This window comes from Manacus candei, unplaced genomic scaffold (assembly GCF_025592945.1).
Source record: "Manacus candei isolate 608988 ecotype Guabito, Panama unplaced genomic scaffold, ASM2559294v1 h1tg000165l, whole genome shotgun sequence".
NCBI classification, from domain to species: Eukaryota; Metazoa; Chordata; class Aves; order Passeriformes; family Pipridae; genus Manacus; species Manacus candei.
Genome location: NW_026138213.1, coordinates 385,331 through 397,590, shown reverse-complemented (window position 1 = coordinate 397,590; position 12,260 = coordinate 385,331). Strand labels below are relative to the sequence as shown.

General features: G+C 46.9%; 1 protein-coding gene across 2 annotated transcripts in view; it reads left to right on the top strand.

Annotated features, from left to right (window-relative positions):
- Positions 1–3,250: 3,250 nt before the first annotated feature.
- HLCS (holocarboxylase synthetase) overlaps positions 3,251–12,260 on the top strand; it is a 111,603-nt gene continuing 102,593 nt past the window's right edge. The window contains exons 1-2 of one of the 2 annotated variants that reach the window (XM_051773045.1): positions 3,251–3,442; positions 7,025–7,177. In XM_051773045.1, coding sequence (XP_051629005.1) covers positions 3,251–3,442; positions 7,025–7,177 — 345 coding nt within the window. Of the gene's footprint in view, positions 3,443–3,573; positions 3,726–7,024; positions 7,178–12,260 lie in introns of those variants that run through there. The other variant, XM_051773046.1, reaches the window with a different exon arrangement.

Below are 12,260 nucleotides of genomic sequence, written 5' to 3'. Positions count from 1 at the left end.
TTAAATTGCAATTAAATACCTTGCTAAATTACACTCTTAAATACACATATACAATATCAGCCGCTTAGTTTTATTTAATCCTGATTTAACCTGATAGTTGAAAGGGAAGTTTGCATTACACAACTCATGTTTATGGTCCTGATCTGTATGTGAGGATAATTGATTTATACCTCTGGATGGAATCTGCCAACATGGATAATAGTGCAGGACTAAAGCCTGAACTACTTACCTGTATCTCTCCAGAAGATGCAAAGTTATTCTCAATTAAACCTGTTGATAAAGACCAAATTTATTACAAAATTATCAAAAATATAATTTCATTGATGAAGCTGTAATGTAATCTAATCTAATGATGTGTAACACTGTAGAAAAAATGTGAGTCAATATTACATTATAGTAGTAATTAATCAAACCACACCACTTTAATTGGCATTTTCACGGGAATCATTAGCTCAAGGTTGCAGAGCTGTAGAAAATGGTTTGTGGCAGCAGAATAAAATAATGCTGCAGTTGGGCCAGTCACAGCTGTATAATTTTAAGAACTATATTACCTTTTAATACATTTAATTTTAATATAAGGTGCTTAACTTTAATATTTGGTGAGGAACACTTCACAGGATCAGAAGACACTGGTTCTGTTATGTTGCTCATCCATTTTCCCAAAAAGCCAGGAGTACCTTTCAGACCTCTGACATCACCTGAGAATAACTTGGACAGACTCAACTCTTACATCATCATCTGATTCCCAATCTAAAATTCTTAACCCTTTAATCAAAGCTTGTCATGATTAAGTCTGAGCTACACCATAATAAAAACTAGAAAACCTACAACAAGGTAATGGCTCCAAATTAATTATGTGCCAACATATGTCAAAACTTGTATTAAAATTGGGTTGTTTTTTGCCTGTATACTGTTCTGCTTTAGATTCCCTTGCAAGGTGAAGTTTTGATGCAGTTTTCTCATTTACTCATGAACTTTTCCAGGGTAAGGGAACCTGAAAAACTGTGGTGAACTGTGTTCAATCCCAACACGGGATAAAGCAAAGCAAGTTCCTCATCGTGCAAAGGTTACACAAACAGCTGTGCTTTGTGGTGCTCTCTGAGGGTCAGCAATGCATGTGCTGTTGAACTAAAAGGGAGAAAGTGAATTCCAGAGCTGAGAGCTTTCTTTGCAGGTTGTATACTTTGTTTGTTTTCTTTCCTTTGATGTGCCCAAGGTAAGTATTTTGCCTTCCTGCATGAGATAAAGTCACACAAAGGAGCAGTGTCTGATGTTAGGTCCAGGTCAGGACCACTGGAGACCTTGTTCCTCTCTCTGTAGTAAAGGATGTGGCAGCAGCACTAGGCTGGAATTTCTTAAGCTTGAGGTAGAGAAGAAGAAATACCTAAACTATTTGACCCTCCAAATTATAGTCACCTGTTTCTGCCATGCACTGTGGAAATCAACATTATGTCCCATCCCTGGAAGTGCCCAAGGCCAGGTTGGATGGAGCTCTGAGCAACCTGGGCTAGTGGAAGGTGTCCCTGCCCATGGCAGGGGGTTGGAATGAGATTATCTTTAAAGTCCCTTCCAAACCAAACATTTCCGTGATTCTATGGTTTGGAGAGCAGAAGCTGCAGGATTTATCCGGGGCTGCATTAAAATAGGAGTAACCAGCAGGTGAGGGAGGTGATTCTGTCCCTCTGCCCCTCAGGTGAGACCCCCCTGCAGAGCTGCTCCAGCCCTGGGGAACAGCCCAGCAAGGACATGGAGCTGCTGGAGAGAGGCCAGAGCAGGAACCAAGAGGATCCCAGGGCTGGAGCAGCTCTGCTGGGAGGAAAGGTTGGGAGAGCTGGGATTGTTCAGCCTGGAGAGGAGAAGGCTCTGGGAAGACCCCAGAGCCCCTTCCAGTGCCTAAAGGGAGCTACAAGAGAGCTGGAGAGGGACTGGGGACAAGGGAAAGGTAGTGACAGGACAAGGAGGAATGGCCTTAAGCTGAAGGAAGGCAAGGTTAGATTGGATATTGGGAATTAATTCTTGGCTGTGAGGGTGGTGAGGCCCTGGCACAGGTTGGCCAGAGAAGCTGTGGCTGCCCCTTGTTATAGGTAAATAAACCAAATCGAAATATAGCAGCAAAATTTATTGTAAGATTTATATAAAGTGCGGATAAGCAAATCAGCGCGCTGGGCGGCTTGGAGAGACCCCTGCTCCCCACCAGCCCACAAACCCCAATAAAAACAAACAGTAACTTTTATACTTTTAGCTCTTGATTGGGCTTGGGTTCGCGGGCTTCGTCCTGGTTGGTTCAGTTGTAGGCCCATTTCAAGTGCCAGGGACTTTCCATTCAATAGTTTTAATTAGCCCAATGTCCTTGGAGCTGAATATGGGAAGGTATCCAGATGATCCAGATGTTCTCCTCGGCTCTCCTTTATCATCTTCATTCTTGACCTTCTGATCCTTGTTCTTTTCTTCTTTTTCTAATGAGTAACTTAGACAATATTTTTAGAAAAGCAGGATATGGTATACGTGCTCATTAAAGCAAAATACTCTATCTTTGCCAACCAGGGGACTGCCAGTTGCAGGATAGTCAACTTATAATAATAACACAGCAGTTAACTATTCCGCAGCTTACAACTCCCTAGTCCCAACCAAGCATTAGCTATAATATACAGAAAATACAATATATATATTTTGACGAGTAAATTTTACCATTGCTTACTTATTACACCCTGGATCCCTGGAAGTGTCCAAGGCCAGGTTGGACGGGGCTTGGAGCAACCTGGTCTAGTGGAAGGTGTCCCTGCCCATGGCAGGGGGTTGGAAGGGGATGATTTTTAAGTTCCCTTCCAACCCAAACCATTCCGCCCTTCCCTGAGGCGCCGGATCGCGGCGCTCGGGGCGACAGTTCAGCACTTGCTCCTCCCTCCTCTTCCCCCTCCAGAGCACAGGGACAGCTATCCCGGTGCAAACACAACGCCGCAAGCCACGTTTAATGATTTTTGACGGCTTTTATTAATTTTACACGTCCTTTCACCACACAACCGCGCGCCGACGGGAAACGCTGCGAGGCGAACCGCGGCACCTCCGCCTCACGACTGAGCGCCGAGGAGGGGGCGGGGCGACGGCGCGAAAGGGGCGGGGCGCTCGGCGCGCCAGGCGCCGGCAGCCAATCAGAGCTCCGGGTCTCGCCCGCCCCGGGTGACGCCCCGCTCTGCGATTGGCCGCGGCGCGGGGGCGGGGCGGGGCGGGGGGGGGCGCGCGCCCGCCCGCCATGCTGATCACGCTGTGCTACCTGTACCTGTGGGCGCGCCGGGGGCCGCGCGCGGCCGCGCTCGTCCGCGGCACCGTGCGGAGCCTGCACCGCTCCCGCTGCTCCTTCACCTTCTGCGCCCGGCAGCCGCACCCCGAGGAGCGCGTCTGCCTCAGGGTCGGCGGCAAGGTGTTCTTCACCGGCGAGGCGCAGGTAAAAGCCGCGGGGAGGCGCGCCGGGGCGGGCGGGGGGCTGGGGGTGCGTGCCCGCCGTTACCGCGGTGACGGGGATGCGGCGCGGCCCCGCGTCGCCAGGGCAACGGGGATGCGCATCCGCGCCCCCCGGGGAGCTGCGGGTGCGACAGCGGGGCCGTGGTTTTATCTTTAGGGGTTTGGGATTGGGGGGAATAACGCCCGGAGCGTCTCCCGTGCTGTCGCAGCCAAGGGGGGGATGAAGGGAGAGCCAGGCGGTGCCGCGGCAGGGAATGTTAGTGCGGGTGTAGTTATCTCTGCTCGCTGCTTGCTAGAGGTTGTTGAGCTGGGGTGTGGGCTGAGGGGTGCTGTATGTGCTGTGCATGTATATGTGTATATGTATATATACGTGTGTATATACATATAAAATATATAACATATATAAAAATGTGTGTATGTATATAATATGTATATGTGTATATATATAAATATATGTATATATGTGTATATATATAAATATGTGTGTGTTTGTATATATGTCTATATATATGTGTATATATATATGTATATATGTCTATATATATGTGTATATATATATGTATATATATGTATATATGTCTATATATATGTGTATATATATATGTGTATATATATGTATATATGTCTATATATATGTATATATGTCTATATATATGTCTATTTGTCAATATATATGTATATTTGTCTATATATATGTATATATGTCTATATGTGTGTGTGTGTGTGTATGAGGTTCAGCTTTGTAAGGACAGCTGTGGTTATGGAAGAGCTTGGCTGGCAGAGCTTGATGGTATTTTAAAGAGTCACAGGATGGTTTGGGTGGGAAGGGACCTTAAATATCATCCCATTCCACCCCCTGCCATGGGCAAGGACACCTTCCACTAGCCCAGGTTACTCCAAGCCCCATCCAGCCTGGCCTTGGACACTTCCAGGGATCCAGGGGCAGCCACAGCTTCTCTGGGCAACCTGGGCCAGGGCCTCCCCACCCTCACAGGGAAGAATTGCCTCCCAATATCTAATCCAACCCCACTCTCTCTCACTTTAAGACCATTCCCCCTTGTCCTGTCACTCCAGGCCCTTGTGAAAAGCCTCCTTCCATATCAGCAACACACTTTGAGTACATATAAGGTTTTAGTCTAAAAATATAAGCTGTGTTTGTGGTTCAAGATTTGTGTCAGAGGTTTAAAACGTCGCTGGATCTGTCGTGGCATCTGAGCTGAGCCTTTGGTTACAGGGAACTTGCATCTTCTCCCCAGACAAAACGTTGTTTCAAGTGAGGAAAACGAGATGAAAAATGAAAATCTTGTTTTCTGCAAATGGGCAGTGGCAGAGGAGGGTGGGGGGGAGGCTGTGGCAGGCCAGGACAATGGAAAAATCCAGTGCCTGAACCAGTTCCACTTGGAATTGCAGGAAGCAAAACTGAAACTAAGCTTGCTTGACTTTCAGGCTTAGAAGTGGAACTCCCCTGGCACTGCCCAGAATAGTCTGAATTATTTAAATGAACGTTGGATTTGTCTGCATTTGTCACTAAATACCAGAATTGTTGATCTCTGCTCTTTGCTGGTGTTTGTGTTGGTGGGAATTATTTCCCTTGTTGCAGGCATTACTGAGATGGATTTATGAACCGTGTCACTGGCTGAGTGTGGTTCTTTAAGAAGCAGAGAAGCTTTCCACAAGTTCAGTGGGTAAAGAGAATGTTTTCAGCGAGGGAAAACGAGATCAGAAATGCTGATGGAGCTTGTTCCATTTAAAACCAGCCTTTTTGCTATTTAATGAGCAGATTGTTTCATCCTTAAAAGCGATGGTGGCAATCTCAGAATCTCTCACAGCAAAGTTAAATACCTAATTCATATTTCAATAAAAACAAAACAGAGTCGACTATGTGTTTTGCCTCAGTTGCCCTGGATTATTATTGATTTGTAGAAGGTATTTCAACTGATTTCTGATGTTTTTTGCTCCACTTCTGCTCGTTTCTGAAGCAGCTTCTCCTCAGTCCTTGCACAGTAAGCACATTTTTTTCTGTCTGCAATGTTATTCATGCAGACTGATTTTATAAGCTGCTCAGTTTATTGGGAGCTGAGAAGCCCTCTGGGGAGCTGTAGCTTGGCATGAAGTTTGGCATGAAGTCAGGGCTGTTATTCAATATGTTTTTGTCTCTTAAAAATAAATTCTTGGCAGTTCCCTCTCTGGCAATCCCTGGGGCAGGTGTGTGGCACACGAGGGCTCTGACCTTGAGTTAAAGGCAGAGGCAGCATCACTGTGCAGCTCTTTGCATCATCTGTGAACAGATAAAAGGTTAACTTGGACAGTTTTTTGGCTTCTGGGCAGCCAGCAAAGCTCCTTTGCTCTCTGAGCAGGTAGAACTGACTCTGGACTGCAAGCAGTGATTTGCTTGAGATACCAGCAAGTCATAAATCATAACCTGTAAAGGCTTTTTGTTTGATCTTCAGCCAGATGGGATGTTCAAGGTACTATAAAGCTTCCTGGGTTCAGTTCCCTTTCCCTGGAAGATAATAGTGTTTGCTCTTGCAGCTTCTGTGCTCACTAAAGCCTGGTTGGAGCACTGAACTCAACCAACAGACTTAATATTCTGGGGTTTCATCTGAGAAGTGGAGGATGAACGTGTTTTCAGTGTGCTGTGGGGAAATTCTCTTCTCTTTCTACATAAAATGACTGAAGGTGTGCGTTTCCAGCACGGTAGTAGCAAAATACATGTATTTCTAATGTTTGCCATTTTTAAAATATGTCAGAAAATTAAGCTCAGTGCAATATCTGCTTAGAAATTGAGGTAATATTTTAAAAGAACAGATTATTGTGAAGCTTTGAAATTTTTTTTTCCCCTGTCATGAGCCACCCCCACCCTCCTTTTCCACTGCCCATTTGCAAAAAAAATGTAGTTTTCATTTTTCATCTCGTTTTCCTCGCTTGAAACAACATTTGGTGTGGGGAGAACTCAAACCTGTTCACTGGTCTACTGCTTCCAGCTTTTTTGAGCTTTATTTGCTCCTTGGTGAGGGATAAGAGAGAGAAGCATTTTTAAAGTTTAATGAAGAAAATATTCACCCAGTGGTCTGATAGGTGGATAGAACAACTTAGGGACAAATTGATTTTGAATGAGTTATTTATTTATATTTTATGAGTTACATGGAGAAGGAGGGATTTTGATGCAAATGCCGGAGGATTTAATATGCAGTGGGAATGGGAGAGCAGGATCAGGTTGGATGAGGAATGTTGCCAGTGGCAAATGGCCCACAAGGGTCCCAGTGCCAATGGCACAGTGGGTTTTGTGGCCCACTCTTTCCCACTCTTCCTGTAAAGCTGAAAGCTGGAGTTTGAATTGGCTTAAAAAACGTGGGTTGTCACTTTTAGTTTCATTTTTGGTGTGTTCCTGGGTAATGGTTCAGTACTTTACCCCTTTTTTTTTCCCTCATGGGGAATGTGAAATAGTCATGACCCTTCATGCAAGGCTGAAGGCTCACATTTGAATTTAGGCTGGGCTTAATTTAAAAATGAATTCTTAAATCAGCTGCTCCCTAAACAGACTTTTCTTTTCTGCTTCTTTCAGTTCCTTGATGACTTAAACAGGTGGAGTCTCCTCCTCATTTCTCCCTTTATTTATCCTGAGAAGTTACTTAATGCAGAACATATAGCCTTTGTGACAGAAAGCATTTCTGCTCAGACAGAGAACTTGCAGAGAGCTCCTGACTCTTCAAAAGAGGTGAGTGGTTCTTCCTGTTTCTTGCACAGAAAGCAGAACAGGTGGGTTGTGATGTTATTAGGAATAAAAAGGTAATCTCTTCGTTAAGATTTATCACTGTTAATGATTTAGTTCTATTTTATGCTTCAAATAGAGCCACAGATTTCTTGATGAGGTTTTTTAGGAGCATGTTTCTCTGGCTGTGGGTGGGAACTGCAGCTCTGCTCTGGAGCTGGGCTGGGAAAGCTGGGATTGTTCAGCCTGGAGAAGAGGAGGCTCCAGGGAGACCTTTCCAGTGCTTAAAGAGGCTCCAAGAGAGCTGGAGAGGGACTTGGGACAAGGGATGGAGGGACAGGACAAGAGGGAATGGCTTCAAACTGACAGAGGGCAGGGATAGATGGGATTTTAGGAAGAAATTCTTGGCTGTGAGGGTGGGGAGGCCCTGGCCCAGGTTGCCCAGAGAAGCTGTGGCTGCCCCTGGATCCCTGGAAGTGTCCAAGGCCAGGTTGGATGGGGTTTGGAGCAACCTGGGCTGGTGGAAGGTGTCCCTGCCCATGGCAGGGGTGGCACTGGAGGGGCTTTAGGGTCCCTTCCAACCCAAACCACCCTCAGATTCTATGAAATAAAAGTCTGTCTTGGAGTCTTCCTTTCATTATGATTTTATAAGTACCAGTTAAAGTTTTGTGCATTTGGATTATTTTGTCAGTCTGCAGAAGTGAAACCAAAATCCAGCTTTTAATCTCTTTGCTTTTCTCTGGAATGCAGCAGCAAAATGCTACTTGGTTGGAATTTTAAAAAACTGTGGTTGCCTTTTAGTGCAAATGTAATTTATAAATGCAATACTTATAAAGTGTTTTGAGGCATCCAGAGATATAAATTCAGCTAGTACTGAAATCTTCATGGCAAGCATACTTACAAAATGTTCAAGTTCTAGATCCTTAGAAATCTGAGCAGTGCCTTCTCCACTACTGTACTGAAAATTCAAGATGTGGATTTAGAAGATGGTGTTCTAACACTTGAATTACTGAATATATAATTGAATTGGCATCTGGCTGTGGCCCTTGGGGACATGAATTAGGGACGATTGTGGTGCTGCTGGGTGAGGGTGGGACTGGATGATCTTGAAGGTCTCTTCCAGCCTTGATGATTTTGGTGATATAATATCTCTTAACTCAGTTTAGATGCAGGTCTGAAGGGGGAGAAAGGTTGTGACCCAGAGCAAAAAATAAACTTAGCATGCAGGGAGGAAAAATCTTCCAAGCAGTCCAGGTTCTTCTTGTTCCTTCCTAAGGCTTTCCCATGTTGTGTGTGCTCTGTGCTTTCCTTGGTGAAGAGAGTCACAGAATCACAGGAAGGTTTGGGCTGGAAGGGACCTTAAAGATCATCTCAATCCAACTCCTTGCTATGGGCAGGGACACCTTCCACCAGCCCAGGTTGCTCCAAGCCCCGTCCAACCTGGCCTTGGACACTTCCAGGGATCCAGGGGCAGCCACAGCTTCTCTGGGCAACCTGGGCCAGGGCCTCCCCACCCTCACAGCCAAGAATTTCTTCCTAAAATCCCATCTAACCCTACTCTCTGGCAATTTGAAGCCATTTCCCCTTGTCCTGTCACTCCAGGCCCTCATGGAAAGTCCCTCTCCTGCTTCTTTTAAGTCCCCTTTAGGTACTGGAGAGAACAGAATGGAGCTCACTACCTCCAGGAAAGAGCAGGAATGGGAACATGTGCAAGCTGGGATATCTCTGGGTAGGCAGCAGTAAAACATCTGGCCTGTTTGCTGGGGTTCCAGAGCTCTTCCATGGAACAGGCTCTGCCACAAGCTGGGATCACCACCCAGGGCCATGGATCAGGTGTTGTCCTGAACTGCTCAGCACCCTAAAGGGGCCCATCTGTCATCCTTGTTTCCTGGCATCAGGTTTCAGGCTCCTGCTTGGAGTTACAGCCACACACACAGGTGCTTGTGGCCTGTCTGCTTCCCTGGATGAGGATCACGTGTTTTCCAGGTCACTTATTCCAGGAGATATTCCAGCAATCCTCTGCTGGGGTGAACACTGAGAGCAGAGGGGTTGGTAAATAGACTTGTCTAACCTGAGTGCAGGAATAGGAGGGCAGGTTGGGAACAGTGCTGGGCCAATTCAGACACAACTTTTAATTTTTTTTGGGTACTTTTTTATGGCAGAAAGATCCACAAAAACATCTGCATTGAAGCTCTAATTATTTCTTCTTTTGGGTTTTATTGTTCAGCAGAGTTTTTTTTAATCTTCTTGCTTTCGTTTGCATTTTCTTTAGGATGGAAAATATTTGCATTCTTATGTGGCCTTTAATAATTCATTTGATTTACAAAGCTCAAAAGGGATAGTCCAGGCACAAGACCAAAACTGAAGAGGAAAAGGACTGCTGTTGTATTTTGTTTATTATTCTTCTGTGTCCATGTCACTTGTAGTGAAGTGCTCTTAATTCTGGTACCTCTGGCAGCCAGATGTCACCAGAGCCAGGGAATGCTGCTCCTGTGAGAATTTCTAGCCAGAAAAACCATTCCTTGTAGGACTATCAGGGATCTGTGACTGGTTTTTGTTGAAAATGAGGTGGACCCAGAAAACATAAACAGAAAAAATAATTAAAAAAATATTCCCTGAGGATTTTTATTCTGCTGGGAAGAAAATTGGATTGTTGCCTTATCAAGGATTACAAGTCATATGTTTTGGTGTGCCAGGTCCTCACCAACCCTGACAGTAAAGAATTTCTTCCTAATATCCCTTTAAGAAGGCTTTGCTTTGTGAGGCACTTCTGTGTGTTCACTTTATTTGCACCACACAGCAATAACTACAGTTTAGATCTGATATTTCACTTGGTGCCACGAAAAAAACCCCAAGAGCATCAATATATTTTCCTCATCCCTTCCAGGTGACCTGTGGGTGTCACCTGCTTGTGCCTGTTCTCTGGGTAAGAAAGGATATCTAAATATTATCTGAGTTTCTTACCCTCCACCACAGTAGCCCGGAGTCATATCCTGAGGAGAATGGAGAAGGAAGTCTGTGTCCTGCATCATAAATGTTTGTCACTGGTCACTGTTAATTCCCACATTAGCAGCAGGCCTTCAGAGTTTTCCATCTTGGGATTACAACTGGAGACTTCCTTTCCCAGCTGTGGGTGTTGTACCAATAAATTAACCCCAGCTGGGAGTCCTTTCCCTCTGGGAAGTGTTGTCCAGGTCATTACTCCAGGCAGTTGGTTGGGGCAGTTCTGGCTGACTTAGAATCATAGAACCAGCTGGGTTGGAAGGGACCTCTGAGATCATCAAGTCCAACCCTGGATCCAACACCACTGTGGTTCCCAGCCCATGGCACTGATGCCACATCCAGTCTGTCCTTAAACACCTCCAGGGATGGAGAATCCACCCCCTCCCTGGGCAGCCCATTCCAATGGCTGAGCACCCTCTCTGCAAAGAAATTCCTTCTAATATCCAACCTAAACCTCCCCTGGCACAGCTGCAGACCCAGCCCTCTTGTCTTGCTGATGGTTGCCTGGGAAAAGAGACCAACCCCCCCCTGGCTCCCCCCTCCTGTCAGGGAGTTGCAGAGAGTGAGGAGGTCTCCCCTGAGCCTCCTCTTCTCCAGGCTGAGCCCCCCCAGCTCCCTCAGCCTCTCCTCACAGCACTTGTGCTCCAGTCCCTTCCCCAGCCTCGTTGCTCTCCTCTGGACCTGCTCCAGCCCCTCCATGTCCTTCCTGAGCTGAGGGCCCAGAACTGGACACAGCACTCCAGGGGTGGCCTCACCAGTGCTGAGTCCAGGGGCAGAATCACTTCCTTGGACCTGTTGGCCACCCTGTTCCTGAGCCAGGCCAGGATCCATTGGCCCTCTTGTCCCCCTGGGCACACTCTGGCTCCTGTTCAGCTCCCTGTCCATCCCCACTCCCAGCTCCCTTCCTGCCTGGCTGCTCTCCAGCCCCTCTGGCCCAGCCTGGAGCTGCCGGGGGTTGTTGTGGCCAAAGGGCAGGACCCGGCCCTTGGCCTGGTTGAACCTCATCCCCTTGGAATTAGCCCAACTCTCCAGCCTGTCCAGGTCACTCTGCAGAGCCCTCCTGCCTTCCAGCTGATCAACACTCCCCCCAGCTTGGTGTCATCTGCAAATTTGCTGATGATGGACTCAATCCCCTCATCCAGATCATCAATAAAGATATTAAACAGACTTTGTCACACACATCCCCAGTGACAGTGGGGTGAGGTCTGACTGGCTCTGACTCCAGGGATTCCAATGGATCGTGGTCTGGTGTATCTGCTTTCCAAGAGGACATTTTGTTCCAAAATATACCCTGTAACTCCAGGGCTGGCACTGCTTTGTGGTACAGTTGTGCTGATGAGCTTTCAGAAAGCCCTGGAGGTGGAAGCTCGCCGTTGGAGTGGGTGGTTGTTATTCCCAGGAGTTCAGGACCCAGGTGGTACATTCTGCCATGGATTTGAGGGCTGGTTCTCACCAACTGTGTGTTCTGGCTTGAACTTGTGACTTGCTCTTGTGTTCCAGAGCTGAAGTTTGACCCAGAACTTAAAAACATGCTGCTGATCTTGTGGGCAACACCTACACACTGTTCTCCTTTTCCTTTTGGAAATGGGATTTTTTCACTAAGGGTCAGGATAAGTAACGTACCAGATGGTCCCCAGCCAGTTTTCTTGTTAGATATCCAAAGGCCACCAATATGAGTATGGATTGAGACCCCCACCTCCTGCCTCCAGTCCTGGGGAACAGCCCAGCAAGGACATGGAGCTGCTGGAGAGAGTCCAGAGGAGGCACCAAGAGGATCCCAGGGCTGGAGCAGCTCTGCTGGGAGGAAAGGCTGGGAGAGCTGGGATTGTTCAGCCTGGAGAGGAGAAGCTTTGGGGTGACCTGATTGTGGCCTTGCAGGACCTGAAGGAGCTGCAAGAAAGCTGGAGAGAGACTATTTCCAAGGGGTAGAGTGACAGGACAGGGAGGAATGGCTTCAAAGTGACAGAGTTAGATGGGATATTGGGAAGGAATTGTTGGCTGTGAGGGTGGGGAGGCCCTGGCCCAGGTTGCCCAGAGAAGCTGTGGCTGCCCCTGGATCCCTGGAAGTGTCCCAGGCCAGGTTGGA